At 67.3% G+C, this 22642-nt stretch overlaps 2 protein-coding genes across 2 annotated transcripts in view; one reads left to right on the forward strand and one right to left on the reverse strand.

The window, feature by feature from the left end:
* The window catches only part of PIEZO1 (piezo type mechanosensitive ion channel component 1), a 51297-nt gene extending 35782 nt beyond the window's left edge, over positions 1 to 15515 (forward strand). Inside the window, exons 15-51 of the mRNA XM_032853770.1 lie at positions 82 to 230; positions 320 to 502; positions 776 to 879; positions 963 to 1117; positions 1214 to 1390; positions 1737 to 1862; positions 1941 to 2141; positions 2562 to 2766; positions 5343 to 5447; positions 5895 to 6048; positions 6195 to 6438; positions 6565 to 6661; positions 6751 to 6922; positions 7193 to 7282; positions 7381 to 7475; positions 7750 to 7818; positions 8332 to 8432; positions 8966 to 9062; positions 9136 to 9195; positions 9288 to 9460; positions 9542 to 9648; positions 9853 to 10044; positions 10134 to 10392; positions 10458 to 10646; positions 10792 to 11089; positions 11220 to 11316; positions 11403 to 11550; positions 11624 to 11838; positions 11913 to 12071; positions 12151 to 12298; positions 13670 to 13858; positions 13983 to 14075; positions 14169 to 14341; positions 14416 to 14538; positions 14610 to 14689; positions 14769 to 14958; positions 15043 to 15515. Of these exons, the coding sequence (XP_032709661.1) occupies positions 82 to 230; positions 320 to 502; positions 776 to 879; positions 963 to 1117; positions 1214 to 1390; positions 1737 to 1862; positions 1941 to 2141; positions 2562 to 2766; positions 5343 to 5447; positions 5895 to 6048; positions 6195 to 6438; positions 6565 to 6661; positions 6751 to 6922; positions 7193 to 7282; positions 7381 to 7475; positions 7750 to 7818; positions 8332 to 8432; positions 8966 to 9062; positions 9136 to 9195; positions 9288 to 9460; positions 9542 to 9648; positions 9853 to 10044; positions 10134 to 10392; positions 10458 to 10646; positions 10792 to 11089; positions 11220 to 11316; positions 11403 to 11550; positions 11624 to 11838; positions 11913 to 12071; positions 12151 to 12298; positions 13670 to 13858; positions 13983 to 14075; positions 14169 to 14341; positions 14416 to 14538; positions 14610 to 14689; positions 14769 to 14958; positions 15043 to 15292 (5667 nt within the window). The 3' untranslated portion in view covers positions 15293 to 15515. The remainder of the gene's footprint in view (positions 1 to 81; positions 231 to 319; positions 503 to 775; positions 880 to 962; positions 1118 to 1213; positions 1391 to 1736; positions 1863 to 1940; positions 2142 to 2561; positions 2767 to 5342; positions 5448 to 5894; positions 6049 to 6194; positions 6439 to 6564; positions 6662 to 6750; positions 6923 to 7192; positions 7283 to 7380; positions 7476 to 7749; positions 7819 to 8331; positions 8433 to 8965; positions 9063 to 9135; positions 9196 to 9287; positions 9461 to 9541; positions 9649 to 9852; positions 10045 to 10133; positions 10393 to 10457; positions 10647 to 10791; positions 11090 to 11219; positions 11317 to 11402; positions 11551 to 11623; positions 11839 to 11912; positions 12072 to 12150; positions 12299 to 13669; positions 13859 to 13982; positions 14076 to 14168; positions 14342 to 14415; positions 14539 to 14609; positions 14690 to 14768; positions 14959 to 15042) is intronic.
* CTU2 (cytosolic thiouridylase subunit 2) lies at positions 15484 to 22641 on the reverse strand. Its single transcript, XM_032853775.1, has 15 exons — positions 22577 to 22641; positions 21969 to 22043; positions 19805 to 19883; positions 19568 to 19627; positions 18420 to 18480; positions 17859 to 17968; positions 17413 to 17708; positions 17201 to 17336; positions 16919 to 17050; positions 16524 to 16615; positions 16299 to 16393; positions 16061 to 16214; positions 15880 to 15946; positions 15729 to 15787; positions 15484 to 15635 (listed from the first exon to the last, which is right to left on the reverse strand). Exons 1-15 carry the CDS (start codon positions 22639 to 22641, stop codon positions 15488 to 15490), a joined length of 1629 nt encoding a protein of 542 aa, XP_032709666.1. The 3' UTR covers positions 15484 to 15487.
* Position 22642: the final 1 nt, after the last annotated feature.

Below are 22642 nucleotides of genomic sequence, written 5' to 3' on the forward strand. Positions count from 1 at the left end.
CTCGCCGCGCCCCCGTCCTCGCCGCGCCCCCGTCTCACCGCGCCCCGGTCTCGCCGCGCCCCGGTCTCGCCGCGCCCCCAGGTCTACTACAGCCTGTGGAGGAAGCTGCTGAAGCTGTTCTGGTGGCTGGTGGTGGCCTACACCATGCTGGTGCTCGTCGCCGTCTACACCTTCCAGTTCCAGGACTTCCCCGCGTACTGGCGCAACCTGACGGGCCTCACCGACGAGCAGTGAGCGGGGGCTGGGCGGGGCGGTCGGGGACGGGCGGTCGCGTGGGCGCTGCGGCGGGCGCGTCTGACCGCCGTGCGCCCCACGCCAGGCTGGGGGACCTGGGCCTGGAGCAGTTCGGCGTGTCGGAGCTCTTCTCCAGCATCCTGGTCCCCGGCTTCTTCCTGCTCGCCTGCATCCTGCAGCTGCACTGCTTCCACCGGCCCTTCATGCGGCTCACTGACCTGGAGCGCGTGCCCCCGCCCGGCCGCCGCCTCCAGCGCTGGGCCCACAGGTGCGCAGCCCCCTGGGTGCGGACGGTGCCCCAGGCGCACGGCGGGGCCGGGGGCCTGCAGGATGCCCCCCATCTTGGCACAGGGGAAGGGAAGGAGGCCGGTGGGTTTGCACGTGCGGCCAGCAGATGGGGGCACAGAACATGGAGGGGGGTGCGGGCAGGGCTTTCTTCCCCCGGCACATGCCACCCTCCGCTCCCAGGCGGAACTGGAGGGGCCCGTGGGGACCAGCGTGGCATCTGGGGTAGGAAGTGATGCTTTGGGGCCCACCTTAGGCAGGACCCGGTCAGTGGGACCCCGCTGCTGCTGCAGGAGGACGCTGGGGAGGAGGGGCCGATGAGCCCGGCGGGCCCCTGTCCGGCCGTGCAGGGCCCAGAAGGTGAGTCCCACGGGCAGGCCTGGTGTCCCTCTGCCCCGACCCGTGGGCCCCCCTTGCTCACAGCCTCACCCCCTGGTCTGCAGCCAGCAAGTGGGGCCTGGTGGCCGAGCGGCTGCTGGACCTGGCCTCCGGCTTCTCGGACGTCCTCGCCCGCGTGCAGGTGCTGCTGCGCCGCCTGCTGGAGCTGCACATCTTCAAGCTGGTGGCCCTGTACACCGTGTGGGTGGCCCTGAAGGAGGTAAGGACGGGCTGGACACCCCCCCTTTGGAGCACGGTGTGGGGGCCTCCCTGGGGGTGCTGCCGCGCCCGCTCCAGCCTGCCCGCCGCCTCCCAGGTGTCGGTGATGAACCTGCTGCTGGTTGTGCTCTGGGCCTTCGCCTTGCCCTACCCGCGCTTCCGGCCCATGGCCTCCTGCCTGTGCACTGTGTGGACCTGCGTCATCATCGTGTGCAAGATGCTCTACCAGCTGAAGGTCGTCAGCCCCCACGAGTACTCCAGCAACTGCTCTGAGGTGCGGCCACAGCGCGCCCCCACCTCCTGGGCCTCCAGGCTCCCCAGGGACAGCCCTTGAGCTCAAGCTGCTGGGGACCGAGGTGGGGAGGGGGCTTCTCCCTCTGTTCCCCCGCCAGCCCCTGCCTGGGCCGCCTTGTCCCCAGACATGCTGGCCCCTTCCCTATTAAGGTCGGTCACAGGCTGACGGCCCACCTATGTCCCTGGTGGGGGTCATCAGGGTCTGGCCTGGACCTGTCCGGAGTTGTGGCTGATGTTGGCTGGGGGCCCGGTAGGGTGGGCCATCCTGGGGTCACTGTCTAGCTCCCGGGGTGTGGGGAGCAGGTGCTGACTCTCCCCTCCCCCAGCCCCTCCTCAACAACACCAACCTGCAGAAGACGGAGATCAGGCAGTCCCTGCTGTACCGGGGGCCCGTCGACCCTGCCAACTGGTTTGGGGTGCGGAAGGGCTTCCCCAACCTAGGCTACATCCAGGTGAGCCAGGGGCCGCGGGGTCATGGGGCCGGGGTGGGGGGGCCGGGTGGAGCGTGACCCCGCCCCCTCCCCCCCCAGAACCACCTGCAGGTCCTACTGCTGCTGGTGTTCGAGGCCGTCGTCTACCGGCGCCAGGAGCACCACCGCCGGCAGCACCAGCTGGGCCCGCTGCCTGCCCAGGCGGTCTGCGCCGACGGCACCCACCAGCAGCTGGACCAGGACCTGCTTGGCTGTTTCAAGTACTTCGTCAACTTTTTCTTCTACAAATTTGGGCTAGAGGTGAGGCCCAGTGTCAACCCTCACCCCGTCCCTGGGCAGGACCGGGGGCTCGTGGCACCCTCTGCGTGGGCTTTGCTGGACATCTGCAACGTGCAGGCCCTCCAGGCCCACCTCGGGGTTGGGGGGGGCACCGGGGAAGGACCTCCCAGAGGCCAGACCTGCCCTCGCAGGGTAAGGGGTGGGGGTCTGGGACCTCGGCTGGACGCTGCGTCAGGCGTCTCCATAGGGCTTGGGACTTCCTGAGCCGTGGTTCCTCCCCACCCCGCCCTGGCCCTGCTTGGTGGAGGTGGTACCTGCACCAGGACGGTGTGGGCTGCGGGCGGCTGCCCCCACTCCACCCCCCGGTCTGCCCAGAAGTGGGGAGCGGACGTCCTACAACCCTAGCAGCTCGCTGTGCGCCCCCATCCCCGCCACCCCCAGATCTGCTTCCTGATGGCCGTGACCGTGATCGGACAGCGCATGAACTTCATGGTGATCCTGCACGGCTGCTGGCTGGTGGCTCTGCTCACCCGCCGGCACCGGGCCGCCATTGCCCGCCTCTGGCCCAACTACTGCCTCTTCCTGGCGCTGTTCCTGCTGTACCAGTACCTGCTGTGTCTGGGCGTCCCCCCGGCCCTGTGCCTCGGTGAGCGGGCGGCCAGCACAGAGGGGCCGGCGTGCCGGGCGGCGGCTACGGCATCCCGGGGGGGAGGGCTGGCCCCCTTCACGTCCCTTGGTGTCCGGTGTCCGTTTTCTCCCGGCATTCTATTGGGAACGGTTCCAAGCAATCAGGGAAGGTGGAGGTGGCACGCGAGGGGCGGCCGTGCCCTCGTCAGGGGCCACGCGAGAGTCTGTGAGCCCCGCACCCTGAGGGTGGGGGCCTGGGTGGGGGCCGGCACAGCCGTCCACCCTGCTCGGCCCCCGGACCTGGCCTCGTCCTCTGGGGGGCCGTGGGGTGTTCTGCACCTGGCCGTGCTCTGCTCTTGTCCCCTCTGCTCTGGGTGGTTTCTGGCCCGTGGGTTTGCCGGCTGCTCCCGCTGGGGCCGGCGCAGCACATGGCAGGACAGTGTCCCTGGCATGGCCTGCACCAAGGAGTGCAGTCAGCCATTGGGTGCTCCCGGGTCCCCAGTCCCCCAGTGCAGGGGCCACTGCCCCCTGTGCTGTCCGCATGCGCTGTGCCCACGTCCGCCGACTCCTGAGCGGGCCGTGGACGTTCTCGCTGTCCCGGTGCACTTGTCAGCCGGCTGGTCCATGGAAAGGTGCGCGGCTTTCTCCCCCCTTCCGGCGCCTTCCACCGCTGCCGCGCTCCGTCCGCGGCTCTGAACGGCCCATTGTGGCCTCCCCGTGGGCCCAGGCGGGTCAGACGGGGGAGTTCGCACCCCACATCCCTGCCCCACACGGCAGAGGGTGAGGGGACGGTGTCCACTGCGGCTTTGTCCAGGATGTCGTAGAACTGATCCTGCAGCACATCACCTTGCATCAGGCTCGTCCGCCAAACGCATTTGGGTCTCCATGTCTTTGGGTCTGTCCTTCGCTCCTCTTCCGTGTGCTGGCTTAGAACCGGGCACACAGAATTGGTACAGTAGAACCTTCCCAAGTGCCCTTCGCCAGGGGGGCTGTCCCAGGCGGCGTGTTCTCTCCTCTGTGCTGGCTCAGCCCTGCAGTGTGCCTGTTAGGGCCTTGGAGCCTTCGAGGGGCTGGAACTGGACTTTGTGGGGTGTCTGTCAGACCAGGCGATGATACCCTTCAGGCAGGCCCACCACAGCCGAGAAGTGTCTGGCTCCACGGGCCGGCGTGTGTCCTCTTGGGGGCCATTCCCTGTCCCCTGGGGGCAGTGCTGACTGCGGGTTCCCCGAGGCCCTGCGCACGAGGTCCTATTCCTCCTGGACCCCCGGGCTGACTGCAGCCTCCGTCGGCGGAGCCGCCTGGGCGGTCACTCGCTGGATTTAATGCTGACGACTTTCTGTGGTTACGGGTCCTTCGTGTCCTCTGGCATGTTCTCCAGCCCCTCTGATGTGTCCTCTGCCTCCTCTGGTGTGTCCTCCATCCCTGCTGACGTGTCCTCTGTCCCTGATGGGTCCACTTGCTCTTGCCTGTGGGGACACTGGGTGCTGCTGCTTTGTCGTTAGTCCTGGGAGCCCCGGGCGCTGTGGCGAGCTCGCCGCCTTCCCAGCACACCCTCTCTGTGCCTGCAGATGGCCCTGCCCTGCCCGCACCCTCCCATCCAGCTGGGAGCCCTCTCTGCCCCGTGGCACGCCCCTTCCTGTCCCTCAGGCCAAAGCAGAGCAACGAGATCCGGGCCCCCCAGGGTGCTTGATGCTTGGGAGCTTTTTTCAGGCAAAACACTGTTTCCAGGTGGCTCCTCTGTTCCCCGTTCCTAGGCGTCTGTCACACACGGGTTGTCCAGGTGGACCCATCCTGTGTCCCCAGCATCCAGGGCATTTTCTGGAGCTCATAACGTGGCCACGTTCATTCGCCGGGTTCTGACAAGTGCACGGCGGTTCCCTAAGGCCTCCCCGACACCCCAAGCTTGGGGTCACGTGGGCCCTTCCCAGACTGGGCAACCACAGATGTCCATCCCCCAGGTCACGGAGCTAGGATCGTGCCCCAGGGTGCCTCAGTGCTGGCTTGTTGCGCTCAGCCAACGCAGCCAGGGTGCATCTGGGTGGCCATGGGAGCCGGTGTCCCACGCCGTTCCCCGCGCCGAACCGTCTGTGCTGGATGGACGGAGCCGTGTCCTCTGGGCCCTGGCAGGTGCAGGTGTTGCCTGTGTGTGCTCTCTGCGGGGACCTTGTCGGGGGCGTCCGGCCCCAGGCTCCCGTGTGGGTGTAGTTCTTGCTCCTCGGGGATGCGTCCGTGGAGTACGGTCATGGACGTTCCTGCCAGGGGTGGATGTGGGACCTGGTTTCTCTGCGTTCTCGCCAGTGGTTGTGGTGACCCTGTGTTTTGTCTTGGCCACTCCAGGAGGCGTGTACCAAAGCCACCTCTGGGACCCTCCGTGTCCCCTCCACCACCCGGCAGGCCTGCCTGGGACTCCCTGGCTGGCTCCCTGCAGGTTCCCTCCCTGGGGCCTGGGCCAGCAGATGCCCGAGGAAGGCGCTCGAGTCTGCTGTGCGCTGCGAGCAGGAGAGGGGGTGTTTGGAGACTGAGGCGCGACGGTGGGGGTGGGAGTGAGGCCCGCGGGCCTGCGCTGGGGTCCTCACGCGCTCCCTGCACCCGCAGACTACCCGTGGCGCTGGAGCCAGGCTGTCCCCATCAACTCGGCGCTCATCAAGTGGCTGTACCTGCCCGACTTCCTCCGAGCCCCCGACTCCACCAGCCTCATCAGTGAGTGCCCGCGCCTCGGGCCCACGGGCTGCCTGCCGGCCCCACAGGAGGGCACGGAGGTTCTGCATGGGCAGGCCTCGAGCTGAGCCCCGCCTTCGCCTGCCAGGCGCACGGCATCTAGGCCTCCCTGGCCAGCCAGCCCTGTGGGTCTCCGGAGGGGCCGTGCCCCACGACAGTGCCCTGTCCTCCGGGGACGTCTCCTGGGACAGGCTCCCCTCCTCCATGGACGCTCGGCCACACAGACCTGCGCTGTGGGGGTGGGGGGGGGTGGGCACGGGCGACAATGCCTCTGTGGCGTGGGGACAGGTATCGCCAACAGGCTTGTCCCCCGGTGTCCGTGCTCACGCGTGGACATCGTGCTCCCCCGCGAGCCCCCGCAGACATGGGGGCTTCCGGCCGGCCGTGCGCTGTGCCCCGTGCAGCCAGCGGTCTGCCGTGTGCCCGCAGGCGACTTCCTGCTGCTGCTCTGCGCCTCCCAGCAGTGGCAAGTGTTCTGCGCCGAGCGCACGGAGGAGTGGCAGCTTGTGGCCGGCGTCAACACCGACCGCCTGGAGCTGCCGCTGGGCGAGTCCAGCGACGTCCCCAACTTCCTCTACTGCAGGTGCGTCTGCCCCGCCCGCTGGCAGTGCCTGTGCGGAGCCTGGGCTCACGGCGGCACAGGGGGCGCGTCCCACAAGCGCCCCGGGTCCCAGGCCGCTGGGCAGAGGGCGGGGTGGCCCGGTGTTGCGGTGACGCCCTGTCCGGCAGGTCCTACCTCGACATGCTGAAGGTGGCCGTCTTCCGCTACCTCTTCTGGCTGGTGCTGGTGGTGGTGTTCGTCACGGGGGCCACGCGCGTCAGCATCTTCGGGCTGGGCTACCTGCTGGCCTGCTTCTACCTGCTGCTCTTCGGCACCGGCCTGCTGCAGGGGCGCGCGCGCACCCGCCTCGTGCTGTGGGACTGCCTCATTCTGTACAACGTCACCGTCATCATCTCCAAGAATATGCTGTCGGTGAGCCTGGTGCCCGCCCGGCCGCCCCGCAGCCCCGCCCCGCACCCCGCAGCCCCGCCCCGCAGCCGCAGCCCCGCCCCGCAGCCCCGCCCCGCCCCGCCCCGGCTGACCTCCCTCCCGCCCCAGCTCCTGTCGTGCGTCTTCGTGGAGCAGATGCAGAGCAGCTTCTGCTGGGTTGTCCAGCTCTTCAGCCTCGCGTGCACCGTCAAAGGCTACTACGACCGTGAGTGGGCCGGGCGCGTGCTGTGGGCCGGGCTCGGGGACGCGCCCCGCGGCCGGGGCCCCCGGCCCTGAGCCCGGCCTGTCCCACAGCCAAGGAGGTGCTGAGCAGGGACCGGGACTGCCTGCTGCCCGTGGAGGAGGCCGGCGTGCTCTGGGACAGCGTGTGCTTCCTGTTCCTGCTGCTGCAGCGCCGCGTCTTCCTCAGCCGCCACTTCCTGCACGTGCGCGCCGAGCTCCAGGCCACCGCCCTGCAGGCCTCCAGGTCAGCCCGGACCGCGGGTCCCCCTGGGCCGCGCCCCTGCTCTGTCACCGCACAGTACTCGGGGCGCCGCCTGGCCCTGGCCCCCCGCTCTGGTGCTGGCTGGAGGGGGCGCGGCCACGGGACGACCCCCCCCTTCCCCCCCCCTCCCCCCGCGCGGACCCCCCCAACCCAGCACACGGTAGGGGGGTGTCGAGCTGGGGCCGAACCCAGGGGTGCGGGAGCCATGCAGCCAGAGCTCGGTGTCCCCGGGGTGACACCGTCTCCCCACAGGGGCTTTGCGCTGTACAATGCCGCCAACCTCAAAAGCATCGACCTCCACCGCAAGGCCGAGGAGAAGTCCCTGGCCCAGCTGAAAAGGCAGTAGGTGCCCTCAGGGGCGGGGGGGGCCCCCCGGTCTGTCCTCGTCCCCCCAGGCTGTCCTCGTCCCCTCGGTGCTCAGAGCCGCCTCCGCCCCCCAGGATGGAACGCATCCGCGCCAAGCAAGAGAAGCACCGGCAGAGCCGGGCGGGCCGCAGCCAGCCCCAGGACCCCGCAGACCCCACCCAGGAGCCAGGTGAGTACGCGGGCTGGGGGGCCCCCCGTGTCTCAGCGCGTCTGTACCACGTGCTGCCCGTAGGCCTTCCCACCCGTCTGTCCCGTGCCGTGTGGTCACTGTGTCCCTGCAGGCCACATGGCCAGCCCGCCACAGTCTGTCTGCATTGCGGGCCGCCCTCCAGGCCCCATGGCACCGCGAGGCTTCTCCATTCGCAGAGGCGGTGGGCATCGGCGCTGCCCTCGCCCTCCTGCGCCTCTCCCTGCCGGCTCATGTCCGCCCCGCCCCTCCACAGGGCCTGGCAGTCCAGGGGGCTCCTCCCCACGGAGTCAGTGGTGGCGGCCCTGGCTGGACCACGCCACAGGTACCACCTTAGCCTGGCCTGCCGTGCCCGGGCGCTGCTTTCTCAGCTGCTGCATGCCTTCTGGCCGAGGGGACTTGCTCTTGCTCTGTGGCCCCCTCTGGCTGTGCCCCTGGGCCTTCCGCTCAGGCCTCACCCCAGCCTTGTGGTAGACAGGGCCGGGCCTGCAGTCCAGCGGGGCCCCGCAGCAGGCTCTGTGCTCGCCTCCCCTCGTTCCGACGCCCAGACCCGGAAGAGCTGGTCCCCAGCCCCGCCCTCATGTTCCTCTTGTCCTGTCTGCTGTTGTGTCATTGCTCTCGCTTGTCCCCCAGTCGGCTGACCCCAGCCCACACAGGCTGTCCCTTGTGGGGGAGGGACACGCGGGCCTCTGCCCATGGGTCTTGGGATGCCGAGGGCACTCACACGCCTGTCACTGGGTCTGCCCTGAAATGAAGCTGAGAGGCCAGTGAGGGTGGGGGTGTGGGGCCCAGTGCCCTGGGGTTGGGGGGACAGTCCTCAGCCCCACCCTGCCTGCAGTCATCCACTCTGGGGACTACTTCCTGTTTGAGTCGGACAGTGAGGAGGAGGAGGAGACCCTGCCTGAGGAGCCCAGGCCATCGGCACAGAGCGCCTTCCAGGTGAGGTGGGAGGGTCCCCTGCCTTCCCCTGTGCATGGACTCCTGGGGCTGCACAGCGCGGCATGGGGAGGCCACCCGCTCCCTGGCTGGCCTGCCTAGAACCACTCAGACCCCCACAGCCCGCCGGTCAGATGGGCAAGCAGGCTGTGGGAGGCACAGGTCGCGGGCCGCTGTGTGCCCCTCTGTCCCTGGCCTCCTGAGCTCACCACTCCGACCGTCCAGGCCTCAGTGGCCACCGGTGGCCTGGCCTCAGGGAAGGGTTATGCATGTCTGCCGGAAGGCTGGGCCAGGGGCTTCTTGCCGGTCTCTGGGCCCTCAGTTCACGGGGCGCGACAGCCGTCTGCGCGGGCGGGCTGTGCCGGCTGCCTTTGCGCGCCGGCCCCTCGGGGCCCTTCCTGCCCCGGAGCAGGGAGCTGGCTGGAGGGCCCCAGTGGCGGCCGGACGCCCGCCTCCTCCCTGGGAGCTCATAGGTGGGCCGAACGGCGTCTGCCGTCCCAGCTGGCGGGGCGCTGAGCCGAGGGCCTGGTCCGCAGATGGCGTATCAGGCGTGGGTGACCAACGCACAGACGGTGCTGAGGCGCCGGCGGGAGGAGCAGGCGAGGCAGGACGGGCCGGGTCGGCCGCCCACAGGTGCGTGTGGCCACGTGCGTGGCGGGGGACGGGGCGCGCCCGGGCGGGTGCTGACCAGCGCCCCTGTGTGCAGGAGACGGCCCGGGCCAGGGGGCGGAGCCGGTGGCCGGCCCAGAAGAGGCCACAGCAGCTGGTACGTGCGCCCTGGGGCTGGGGGCTGTGGGGCCGGGCGCTATGGGGCTGGGGGCCTGGTGCCGGTAGCCTCTGCAGCGTCCCGCCCCGCAGGCCGCGGCCACGTGATGCAGCGCATGCTGAACACCGTGCAGTTCCTGTGGGTGCTGGCGGGGGCGCTGGTGGACGGCCTGACCGACTGGCTGCTGACCTTCACGCGGCACCACCGCGCCATTAGCGACGTGCTGCGCGCCGAGCGGTACCTGTACACGCGGGAGCTGCTTGCGGTGAGAGCCTGTGCCCCCCTCACGCCCTGGGGCTCTGCCCCCCGAAACCACTGCTCTGAGCTGCCCCCTCACCCCCAACAGGGCAGACAGGTGCGCCGCAGCTTGGTGGACCAACTGTACCTCAGCGAGGCCGAGGCCACACCTCCAGGCTGCTTGGGGGCCCGAGATGCACCAAGTACGGCATCAAGGTCGGTGCTGGCTGGCGGGGCACGGGGGGTGGGGGGGCACCTGGGACCCACCCCATCTGGCCAGAGCCGTTGTGCTTGGGGTTATGCAGACCAGGAGGTGTGTGGCCTGCTGGCCCCTTGTGCACTGGGGACCACGAGTCCCCTTGGGCCCCAGGGGCAGAGCAGAGGGCGGGCAGCCTCGGTGACCTGCCCTACCTCCCGCAGCGGGCTGGGGGCTGAGGAGCCGCCGAGCACGGCGACGGGCGACACAGGCAGCCCGCTGAGCACGGGGTACCACACGCGCAGCAGCAGCAGTGAGGAGGTGGCCACCGAGCCCGGGGCTTCCCTGCGTGGCTCCCGGGAGCTTCCTGCGGGCGCCGTGGCCCGGACACGCACAGCCAGCGAGCTGCTGCACAGGTCAGGGGGTGGCGGGCGTGCGGGGTGGGGCGCTGCGCCCTCGGAGCCGGGTCTGGGGCTGAAAGGGGGCTGGGCCCGGCTCCCCGCAGGCAGCTGCGCATTGAGGAGCTGGAGGAGGCCGCGCGGTTCGAGGCCGGGCAGGGCCGGGCCCTGCGGCTGCTGCGGGCCGCGTACCAGTGCGTTGCGGCCCACTCAGAGCTGCTGTGCTACTTCGTCATCATCCTCAACCACATGGTCACCGCCTCGGCCACGTCCCTGGTGCTGCCCGTGCTCGTCTTCCTGTGGGCCATGCTGTCCATCCCGAGGCCCAGCAAGCGCTTCTGGATGGTGGCCATCGTCTTCACCGAGGTGGGCCGCGGCCCTGGTGGGAGGGGGCGGGGCCCGGCCCCCCACGCTGAGCCCCTGCCCCACAGGTGTCCGTGGTCACCAAGTACCTGTTCCAGTTTGGCTTCTTCCCCTGGAACGCGCATGCCGTGCTGCGGCGCTACGACAACAAGCCGTACTTCCCGCCGCGCATCCTGGGCTTGGAGAAGACGGAGAGCTACGTCAAGTTCGACCTGCTGCAGCTCATGGCCCTGTTCTTCCACCGCGCGCAGCTGCTGGCGAGTCCCCGTGCCTGGGCCGGCGGGCGGGCGGCGGGCCCCTCCCGGCACACGGCCCGCCCTCCGGCCGTCCGCGGGGGTTCCAGCGTGGGCTTGGCCGTCTCCACCAGCCTCCTCACCTCCGTCCTTCCCTCCCTCTCTGCAGTGCTACGGCCTCTGGGACCACGAAGAGGACCAGCTCGGCAAGGAGCACGACGGGGGCGGTGGGAAGAAGGGAACGGAGGAGCAGGCACCCCTGGGATCCCAGACTGAGGCGGGCATGGGGCCCCAGGGGGAGTCGGTGGTAGCCAGGGCCCTCACCCGGGACCCCAACCAGGCGGAAGTCGGGGACAGGCCCGCAGAGCCTCCCGTGGAGCTCAAGCCCCGAGACGCGAAGCACATCGGCCTGCGGTTCCGGAAGAAAAGGAGGGAGAGCACGGAGCCTGCAGACCCCACCGTCGCTGGTAGGGTGGCCCACTGCCGGGGACCTGCCAGTCTGTGCGACAGGGGAGGCCAGCCCTGGGCGGGAGGGGGTCTCGGGCTGGACCCAGCCCCGCGTGGGCTCTGGTCAGCAGTGGCCCCCCCCAACCCCAGAAGGAGTGACGGCCTCTGAGAGCGAGAAGAAGTGGAGTCGCCCCCGGGAGAGAGTGACAGCACTAGGGCTGCGACTGCGGAGCTCGTGCCTGGCTGTGTGCGTGTGCGGGCTGCTCCCGGGCGGGGGCTGGGGGGACCCCCGGGACCAGCACTGAGCCCCCGCCCGCCCGGCCTCACCCACAGGGCCCAGAGCGTGTACCAGCCCCTGCGGTGCTTCTTCCACGATATCCTGCACACCAAGTACCGTGCGGCCACCGATGTCTACGCGCTCATGTTTCTGGCTGACGTGGTTGACTTCATCATCATCATCTTCGGCTTCTGGGCCTTTGGGGTGAGTGTAGAGCCTGGAGGCCACCCTGCTGCCTGCCCCCGGCCGCCCCCTGACCTCTGCTGTCCCTGCACAGAAACACTCGGCGGCCACGGACATCACGTCCTCGCTGTCGGACGACCAGGTGCCCGAGGCCTTCCTGGTCATGCTGCTTATCCAGTTCGGCACCATGGTCGTCGACCGCGCCCTCTACCTCCGCAAGACCGTGCTGGGCAAGCTGGCCTTCCAGGTCGTGCTGGTGCTGGCCGTCCACCTGTGGATGTTCTTCATTCTGCCCGCGGTCACCGAGAGGTGGGCGTCGGCCCGGGGGCGTGGGGCTCTGGCCTCGGGCAGGGTGCCCTGAGCCGGCGCTCCTGTCCCCCCAGAATGTTCAGCCAGAACGCGGTGGCGCAGCTGTGGTACTTCGTCAAGTGCATCTACTTCGCCCTTTCCGCCTACCAGATCCGCTGCGGCTACCCGACCCGCATCCTGGGCAACTTCCTCACCAAGAAGTACAACCACCTGAACCTCTTCCTCTTCCAGGGGTGAGTGCGGGCGGGCCCGGGGGCCAGGAGCCAGGCTGCTGCACACGAGCCTTCCTGACGGCCGCCCCGCCTCGCACAGGTTCCGCCTTGTGCCGTTCCTGGTGGAGCTGCGGGCCGTGATGGACTGGGTGTGGACGGACACCACGCTGTCCCTGTCCAGCTGGATGTGCGTGGAGGACATCTACGCCAACATCTTCATCATCAAGTGCAGCCGTGAGACGGAGAAGGTGCCCGGGCACAGGCGGGGGGTGGTGCTGGCCCCTCCCCAGGGGCCGGGGGGATGGTCACCCGGGCGAGGCCGCCGGCAGAGCGGGCCTGACCGCTTGGCTCTCAGGCATGAGGGCCAGCCGCTGGGGCACCGAACGTCCGCTGAGTGCTGTTGGGTGTGGGCGGCTGCGGAGGGGAGGTAATAGGAACAGGGTCCCCGGGGCAGGTGGCGGGTTCAGACCCGTAGCGTGGTCAGAGCCGGTCACAGTCAGTAGGCAGGCCTAGGACTTGCGCGCGCTTAAGACCCCATTCCCACGGATTCCGCAGACTCGTCCGTTATGGACGGTTGGGTGTCCACGCTGTGTGGCCCGCATCTCGCTCCTTGGTTCTGCAGTGTCAAGGCTGGTCCGTGTGGCCGGTGTCAGAATTGGGGGTTTTCTCACTGAGGAGCTTTCCTTCCCGTGATGGTGCTACCCTGCGGTTATACAGCTGTTCCGAGCAGCCCGGAGCGGCGGGGCGGCTCCTCCTTTCTGTTCACTGCGGCAGGCGCTGCCCTGGACGGGAGCTTCTGTTGCCCTCGGGGGCACACCCTGCAGCAGGCTGGCTGCATCAGGGGGCAGCTCTGGGTGTCACCTGGTGGGGATGTCCCGACTGTCCCTGGCCGCCGACCCCTCCCCCACCCCTGCCAGCACCCCTGACTCGGCGGGGTCGGTCGGAGGCTGATTTGGGTTTCCTGAGCTTGTGGGCCATCTGCTTTGCCCCTTTTGTCCTTGGGCTGTTTGTCCTCTTGTTGAGTTCTAAGAATCCTTTCTGCGCTCTGGACAGTAGACCCTTGTCACAGGATTTCCAGCTTCTTTGTTGTCTGTGTTGTCTCAGCTTTAAGATTTTTCTTTTTACAGGTTTGAGAGAGACAGAGAGCCAGGAGCAGGGGTGGGGGCAGCGGGACGCTCACGCAGACTCCCTGCCGAGCGCAGAGCCTGAGGCAGGGCTTGACCTCGAGATGTGAGCCCCACGGAGCCACCCCATCTCACTTCCTTGCTAGCATCCCATCGTCTCCTTTCTTATAACCTACGCTTTCCTTGTTGCATCTGAGAATTTCCCATCAGACCCAGATGGAGCTGGAGACGATCCTCCCCCCGGTGGAATTATCTGGGTGCCACTGAGCGGCGGGCCTGTTTCTGGGTTCTTGGTTCTGGGCCTCTGTCTCTTGCTCTTGGACCTGCGCCGGCCCCGGTGCTGTAGCTTTGCGGCAAGGTGTGACACTGTGAGGTCTGGCTGCACGGGCCTCTGGGTGAGGCTGTGGAGCAGCAGGGTGGGGGTCCGGACCGTGCTTGCCTTCAGCTGGGGAGGGTGGGCAGAGCTGAGGCTCTGAGCCACGCCCCACCCCGCAGAAGTACCCGCAGCCGAAGGGGCAGAAGAAGAAGAAGGTGGTCAAGTACGGCATGGGCGGCCTCATCATCCTCTTCCTCGTGGCCATCATCTGGTTCCCGCTGCTCTTCATGTCCCTGGTGCGCTCTGTGGTCGGCGTCGTCAATCAGCCCGTCGACGTCACTGTCACCCTCAAGCTGGGCGGCTACGAGGTGAGGCAGCCGTGCGTGCCAGCTGGGGCACAGGAGAGGGCCTTCCACGTGGGTGGGCGGCCGGCCGGGGGCACGGAGAGGCTCCCTGCCCTGTCGCATGCAGTCCCCACCCCTCCCCCCGCAGCCACTGTTCACCATGAGCGCCCAGCAGCCCTCCATCGTGCCCTTCACGCAGCAGGCCTACGAGGAGCTGTCTAGACAGTTTGACCCGAACCCGGTGAGTGGGCCCCACCTGGCCGCAGCGGGGGGCCGGGCTGGGCCGGGCCGAGGTGTCCAGGGGCTCCTGACTCAGGAGCTGTCCGGGGCCCAGCTGGCCATGCAGTTCATCAGCCAGTACAGCCCCGAGGACATCGTCACGGCACAGATCGAGGGCAGCTCTGGGGCCCTGTGGCGCATCAGCCCGCCGAGCCGCGCCCAGATGAAGCGGGAGCTGTACAACGGCACGGCCGACATCACCCTGCGCTTCACCTGGAACTTCCAGAGGTGCGGGCCGGGCCGGGGCAGGGCTGTGTGGGGGAGTGCCGCCGCCGGGGCTCACGCTGTGCCCGGGCACCTAGGGACCTGGCCAAGGGCGGCACCGTGGAGTACACCAACGAGAAGCACACCCTCGACCTGGCCCCCAACAGCAGCGAGCGGCGGCAGCTGGCCAGCCTGCTGGAGGGCACCTCGGACCAGTCTGTGTGAGTGGGGGCCCGGGGGAGGAGGTAGCAGGAGGGAGAGCCGGGCCTGACCCCTGGCCTCTTCCGTGCAGGGTTATCCACAACCTCTTCCCCAAGTACATCCGGGCCCCCAACGGGCCTGAAGCCAACCCCGTGAAGCAGCTCCAGCCCAGTGAGTGTGTGTGTGACCGGGGCGGGTGGTGGTGGGGGGGGTGCGGGCCCGGCCCTGACCGACACCACCGCTGCCCCAGACGAGGAAGCCGACTACCTGGGTGTGCGCATCCAGCTGCGGAGGGAGCGTGGGGGCGCGGGGGCCGCCGGCTTCCTGGAGTGGTGGGTCATCGAGCTGGAGGACTGCCGGGCCCAGTGCAACCTGCTGCCCATGGTCATCTTCAACGACAAAGTCAGCCCGCCCAGCCTGGGCTTCCTGGCCGGCTACGGGTGAGTGCACGGCCCTCCGGGGCTGGGTGGGTGGGTGGGCAGGGCCCAGCTCCCACCCCGCCTCACCCCGCCCCTGCCTCGCAGGATCATGGGGCTCTACGTGTCCATCGTGCTGGTCATCGGCAAGTTCGTGCGCGGTTTCTTCAGCGAGATCTCACACTCCATCATGTTCGAGGAGCTGCCGTGCGTGGACCGCATCCTGAAGCTGTGCCAGGACATCTTCCTGGTGCGTGAGACGCGGGAGCTGGAGCTGGAGGAGGAGCTGTACGCCAAGCTCATCTTCCTGTACCGCTCGCCCGAGACCATGATCAAGTGGACCCGTGAGAAGGAGTAGGAGCCGGGCTCCTCCATCCTGGTGTGACGGAGCCGCCCAGCCCACTGCTGGGCGCAGATCCCCGTCCCCGGCCACCACGCCCTGATGCTGCTGCCGGAAGGAAGCTGGGGGCCCGGCCTGGCGCGGGGCCCCCGTCGCCGGCACCCTGGGCCAGGGGCTCCAGCCTGCCCTTCCCCATGCGTACTGTAGGGTTTTCTAATTAAAGAAGTTTTTATTTATACAATCACATGCTGCCCGCGCCTCCTTGCCCTCCTGCTCCGGGGGGCCCCGGGCTCCACTCCCGCTGGCGGGTGCCTCATCGTCACTGTTCTCCACCAGATACTCCTGGATCTCTGCTGAGGGCCTGTGGGAAGCCATATACTAGGAACCTGCCCTGCGGGGCTGGCGCCCAAAAGGTCCCCTCCGGCGCTCCCCTACCTGTGGGGCTGGGCCGTACCTCTGGCTTCGAAGCTGGGCCTCGGCCAAGATGTAAGGGGGCAGGGGGTCCAAACAGGGCTGCAACAGAGAACAGACGTGGGCGAGGGGCTGTGTGGCACCGAGCCCCTGGGGGGCCTCCCCGTCATGACCAGAGGCTGGGAATGACTCACCACGTCCTTCATGTTCACGCGGCAGGCGTAGCACAGCTGCTCAATGACATGGGCTCGGGAGCCCTCCCTGTGGGAGCAGAGCGGTGCTTGAGTACCTGCTCGGGGCCCCAGGGGACACACCTGCCCTGGCCAGTGGCATGGGGCCAACCATGGGGCAGCATCGGATCAGGAAGGGACTCACCTCCCGCAGGGCCCGGTCCCCTGCCAACAGTTCGGGGCCTCGCCCGGCCCTGCACCACAGCAGGGCCCTGCGGGTGCCCCAGCCTCAGCCTGTGGGGTGGGGGCCGGCGTCTGCGAGAAATCCTGGGTCTGAGCCCCGAAAGCTGTGGCACTATCTGTAGGCAGAGATAGGCTGAAGGTCCTCTGGGGGCGGGACCCCCAACTCCCACTCCCCAGTACCCCTCCCCCTCCATACGCACCAGCACTGTCAACGTCCAGCGAGCACATACAGAGCAGGCAGCGGGGGCCAGCAGCACAGCCATCCCTCGGGGCCTTGACCAGCTTCTCACTGGTCCTGAGGGGGTGGGAGACAGGGCCCAAAGGCATCCTGAGGCCAGGCTTTCTTCCTGCCCAAGCGGTGGGGGGTGGGCGCAGCACTCCCCCGCTCCACCCCAGCATGGGTGCGGGCGCGGGCGCACACGCACCTGTACACAGTGCTGACCGTAGAGGGGAACTGGGCCTGTAGCCGGAGCAGGAAGCCCTCCATCAGCCGGTGGATGCTGGCCTTTTCGGAGGCCTGGGGAGAATCAGATGGAGGCTCCGGGAGCGGCGCTCCCAGGCCTGGCCCAGAGGCCACCTGGCGTGGGGACCTCAGCTTCACACCATCGGCCCCCGGAGCACCGAGTCGGGGCTGGAGTGGGCCAGAGCGCTCCCTCGTCGGAGGTTGCCCCTCCCTGCCAGTCCCCTTCGGCTGAGGCTCCCAGCCTGCCTGCCTTGGCGGGGGCATGACTGTGCTCCCAGCAGCCCTGGCCACCGAGGGGGTGCTGGCCCCTCTGACCCCACGCCGGAGCAGGTCACCTGCCGCAGGCCCTCAGCTCACCTTGGTGTCGATCGCTGGTGTGAAGACAGAGGGAACAGCAAACAGGCGGTTGTAGAAGGCGACCTCCTTCAGCGTGTGCTCACGCATGGGCCGCACCACCACCACGTCGCCGTGCCGCTCATCTGAGAAGCCCTGCGGTGGGGGCACCTTTGTCACCGCGCCCAGCAGATGGGCTCACAGCCTTGCCTCCCCCGCACTACGAGGGAGACCCTGCCACGGACTCGCGACGCGACTTCCACGTGACAGAGGCCCGAGGGTCCCTGAAGACCTGTACGCACGTACCGTGTCCCAGGCGAGAAAGGCCCCTCTCCCCAGTGCCAGGCTGGTCATGAGCTTGATAGCCAAGCGCGTACAGCTGTCTCCTGTCATCACCTTGGAGTAGCCATGGGTCCGGGCCACATGCAGGATCAGGTGGGTCCTGGAGAGCAGAGCATAGGGTCTCAGGGGGCCAGCTGAGGCAGGGCCAAGCCCCCAGGGCGGGGCGGCAGACTCACCGCAGGGTCTGCAGAAGCTCCTCTTTGGCCGTCAACGTCTTCACAGAGTCAAAGAGTTGGGACAAAGCCTCGGTCTGGGCCGCTGGCGGTGGCCCAACCGGGTCCTGGGGGTCCTGGGTGCAGGGCTGGCTCAGCTGATCCTCCCCCTGGGCTGAGCTGGGGCTGCCCCTGACCCCCTCAGCCGCCAGCGTACGTTGCTGCTGCAGAAAACTGTCCACAGCCACCTTGTAGGTCCCCACGGTCCCCACTGGGTCCTGGGCAGAGCAGCGCAGCACAGATGGTGGCAGGGCAAACACCTGCCAGGGCAGGGAGAGAGCATAAGGCCCAGGGCCCCCTACTACATGCCGGGAGCAGAGGCCAAGGAGGAGGCCTGGGGCTGACCTCACCAAGTAGGCATGGGCCCCTTGTGCACCCGGCGGCCTGGCCTCAGAGAGAGGCCCACTCACCTCTTCCAAGGTGACAATGTGCCACGGGAAGCCGAGGGTCTGTAGGATCTGCCTCACGTCGGTCAGGGTTTTTGCTCTGTCCTCCCGGCTCTGGCCACAAGCTGCTCCCTCTGAAAAATGCAGGCAAGGAGTCACGACGGCAGAAGTGCCCAAGGTGGGACAAGGCCAAAGTTCTATGAGCAAGGCCACCAAGCTCTCCGGTGGGAGCCGCAGGGGCGAGCCTGCTCTCAGGAAGTGCAGCACTGTCAGAGTGAGAAGTGGGTCTTCTCCAGCAGCACAGGGGAGGGGTGGGGGGAGGCGTGACGGACCACAAGGGCCCCAGACCCACCTGGGGGCCCATCTCAGGGAGCAAGGTGCAGGCATGCGAGCACGGGGGCCCCTGACCCATGGAAGCTAGACAGCCTGACTCCCACAAAGCCCTGCGAGAACAACGGTCCTTCTGTTGCTGGCCCCACGTGTTGTCTCCCAGAAGCGCCCCCACCCGGGCCTCATTAAGGTCACAGCGTCCGCTACGTCAGTGGGCTCATCCTGAGTGGCCAGGAAGGCGACGGCTGCACGTACCATCCACATACACGACCCCTGGCACAAAACGCAGTCTTTTGGCAGAATCTCGACTCAGGCCCTGGAGAGAGGAGGGACAGGACTCAGCCCGGGTCAGAAGCCAGAGGACACTCTCCCGGCACAGGCCACTCTCCGTCCAAACTGAGGCCCTCGGTGGGGGCTGGGGTGCTCCCCACCCAGAAGAGACCGCCCGTCCAGACCAGGCGCTGAGCAGGCCCCGTGGGCTCCACAGCCCGACAGGGCCGAGGTGGCCGCCTGGCGTCTTCGCTGCCCCAGTGACACCTGCTCTCAGTCTGTTCCCCACTGGCCAGTGAGAAGTGGCCTGCCTGAGTGCGTCTGGCCGCTAACAGTGCAAGAGAACAACAGACCCGTCAGCGCCCCCGGTCCCAGGAAACGGCTCTGGCCAAGGGAATGGGTACTCACACCAGCCCAGCCTTCGGGGGCCTCGAAGTGAGGTCAGAGCAGCAACACACCGGAGCCCCCAGGACAGACCGCCCTCGAATCTGTGCCCCTCGCTCAGAATGCAGAGGGTCTGCGCGTGTCCCGGCCCCGGGTCAAGGCCTCCCCAGCAGCCGGGGCCCTCAGGAGAAGCCCAGCGTCCGACCCGCTGACGGACAGTGTGAGCGGGCCACCGACTGCCGGGAGACAGCTCCCCAGCGAGCAGCCCCTCCCATAAAGCCCCTTCCCCACCTAACCTCACATCTCCTGGCAGCCCCACTGCTCATCTGGGTCTCCCCCTTGAACTTCTCGAGGAAGCTGCCTGATCCCAGCCAGGACAGACCCCTCTTGGGCTCCCCAAGGCACCTGCTGGTATTGCACGGTTTTGTGCTGGACCCAGGACCAGGGGGAGGCCCATGAACTCGGGGACACCTCAAATAGCCCTCCACCGTGCCACCAACACGTTCGCAGTGACTAGGATTCTAGGCAGTCAGCCAACAGCGCTGGTCTCGGGCGCAGCTGGGTGCCCCAGACTCCGCCTCCGGTTTGTACACTGCCGTACACACATCCGACAACCCTCCGGGCCATCCCAGTGGGGAGTGAGCTGCTCTCACTAGCTGCAGGCAAGAGCCCATCTCAGTGCTGGGCCCCCAAGCCTGCAACTTAGTGGGACAGCAGCCAGGGCCCTGGAAGACGCTGGGGAGACGAACCTCAAGGACCTGCCAGACCATGGAGCTGGATGAAGGCCCCCCCGACCACGCCAGGAGCACCTACGGGAGAAGAAACGTAGCTGGAGAGCGCCGCATCACCCCCATGAGCGAGCACACCCTCCCCACCACCACCACCCGCACACACACACCGGGATGGGGGAGAGGGCGAGAGCCAGCGTCTGGGGGGTTGGGCTTCCCAGCTGGGGACCATGCAGAGGAGTCACCCCAACACACTACCTTCTCACCCGGAAAGATCAACCGATTCTTCCCAAGCACGGCTCTAAACTTGTGGACGTAGAAGGCCCTAAAACAGCCCCTGCAACAGACAACCGGCAGCTGTAGCTGTGCCACCCCAATGGGGATGCGGCCGGAGATGCTGCGGGTTCCATCTTCCTTCTCTTACCAACTTCCATCTTTAAAAGCAGCATCTTGACAGAGGCTCTGCCCAGAAACTGGCAAATCTGAAGCCAGGGTTCAGGCATTTTTACCAGCTGTGTCTGCCCCAGGACCAGCCCCATGCTGCACAGGGAGTCCCCCTGCCTGGTCCCCAACAACCCTTACTAGCATGACCTGATGTCTGAGGGGCCCAGAGCCCCTGTGCCACCTGCACCTCCAAACACCCAGGAAGGCCCAGCAGGCAGAATGGATAGACACAGGAAAGTGCAAGGCAAGGCCAGCCTGCCCCTTCCCTAGGCACCACGGAAGGCCCTTCTGAAACTCCCACAAGGAGAAGTACTCTCTCTCGGGGTGAGGGGGGGAAGCACTGAGCAGGCAGCAGGGGATACCCCGTGCCCCAGAGCGCCAGCCTGGCTGACCGCGCTGATACCACGTTAACCGGAAATGCCTGGGAAGTTCATGCAAAGGCAGTCCTGGCTTCTTCCCCAGACCCACAGAATGAGAACTTCCAGGATGAGCCCCGAGAATCTGCATTCCTGAGAACCCTTTCACCCGATTCTCAGGCTCGGCCACAGGTCAAAATCACTCAGGCCAAATACAGCAGACAGAATGCACCCGAGTGAGGCCCAGACATCTGCAATTCAAAGCTTCCCGGCAACCCCAGCAGGGAGGTCAGGGTCGAGGACACGCCCTGAACCAGGGGAGAAATGCGGCTCCCCGAGAGCTGTCCCACACTGGCAGCTGCCCCCCTAAATCACTTTGAAAGGAAAAAAAAGACACAGCAATTCCCCCTGCTCCCCACTGAAGAGGCAGCACTACGAGGGGTCAACCAAGCACCCCATATTCCTTTGTGGTCAGTAGCTCAATGCGGTATTTAATAAAATGGCACGCTCCAGGTCACTAGCCTCAGGAAGGGAGCCCCAAGAACTCACTCACCATCAGGGAGTGGGCAGGCCCCCAAAACACAGAAGCTTGCACGGGGCACAAGAGAAGCTGTGGCTGCCCATGGGCACAGGGAGCTCTGAGCCCAGGAGGAGCTGCCGCAGCCTCAGCCTCTTTTCCGGGACGCTCACCACTGCCGATGCTCTAAGAGATGAAAGCCACGGGCTGCCCCGCTTACGACGTTCACTCTGGCGGCACACACCAGGCTACTGGGCTCCCGAAAGATGGCTGGGAAGAGAAAGCTTGGGGGGAAACCTCAGGCCCTTCAGTTTCTCTTTGGGAACACTCTGGGCAGTACCAAGACTCATGGAGACTAACTATAAAACGTGAGCTGGGGGGCACCTGGGTGGCTCAGTCGGTGAAGTGTCTGCCTTTGGATCAGGTCACGATCCTGGGGTCCTAAGACTGAGCCCTGCATCAGGCTCCCTGCTGAGTGGGGAGCCTGCTTCTCCCTCTCCCAGTCCTTCTGCTTTTGCGCTCTCTCGCTCTCTCAAATAAATAACATCTTAAAAAAAAAAAAACAACAACATGGGGCACCTGGGTGGGTCGGCTGGTTAATCAGTTGGTTAAGCAAGTGCCTTCTGCTCCTGGAGTTCTGGGATCGAGTCCTGCATCGGGCTCCCTGCTCGGCAGGGGGTCTGCTTCTCCCTCTGACCCTCCCCCTTCTCATGCTCTCTCTCTCTCTCAAATAAACAAAATCTTAAAACAACAACAACGACAAACCGTCCCCAGAGCACCTGCCCAAGATCTCCGAATGCTCAAATCTGCTCCCAGATGGGTTCCAGCTGCCCCGAAATGCTCATCCTGCCCATGCCTCACCTCACCCTCCCTCTGGCACTTTCCCCTAAGTAGATCAGATACCCTCCTGCCACCAGATCCACAGCGGGACCATGGGAGAATTTCTGCACCCGCTCAGAAAACCAGGACCCCGCCCACGCACCAGAGTCACTGGGATTGATGTTAGAAGTAAATGCTTCCTAAAGCAGGCGATAAAACCACAGACACGCGGCACACCCGCTGCTGGGCCAGACGCACCTGCCTCCTGCGCACCTCCCGGTCTCACCTGCAGAAGGCGTCTCCCGCTCGGATCACCACCACCGGCGGGCCTTCCTTGCACTTCACACACTTCAGCTCACGGCTGTGGAGGCAGGGAGGACAGAACACGGACTGCAGACCTCCCTCCGGGCGACCCTGGGGAGGGGGCACCGCCGCTCTCGCCGCAGCTGGTGCACACCCGAACCCCCGGTATGAGAAAAGACACGGGCCGCGGGGGGATCTGAGTCGGCTCAAGCCAGCTCCGAAGCACAGAACGGCCACCTCTCAAGCCCTCAACGGACGCCAGGCCGGACGGACAACTCGCTCCGTGCGCATCGGCCGGAGCAAGCCACCGGGAGGCCGACTTCCTCCTCGACGGAGGGCACAGCCTGCCAGAACGACAAGCGGCGGCGCACAGAGGCGGCCCCTCCCTGGGGTGCTCGCCCCGGCCGGACAGGCACACCCCCGGGGCTGCGGAGCAGGGTGCAGCCCCCACCGGGACCCCGGGGCTTCTGGGTCCCGGGCTCGGCGGCCTCCCGGCTTCCGTAGCGCGGCGCCGGGCCCTCGGGACAGGGCTGTGCCGCCCGCCCGGAGCGCCGGGGCGTAGAGGGGCGGGTGCGGACGCCCAGCTCTTACCCAGGCCGCGGTGGCGGCGGCCGCTCGGGCGCTGCGTCCCCGTAGTCCTCGCCAACCTGGCACATG

The sequence above is a fragment of the Lontra canadensis genome, unplaced genomic scaffold, assembly GCF_010015895.1.
Source record: "Lontra canadensis isolate GAN:19392208 unplaced genomic scaffold, GSC_riverotter_1.0 scaffold8, whole genome shotgun sequence".
Taxonomy (NCBI): domain Eukaryota; kingdom Metazoa; phylum Chordata; class Mammalia; order Carnivora; family Mustelidae; genus Lontra; species Lontra canadensis.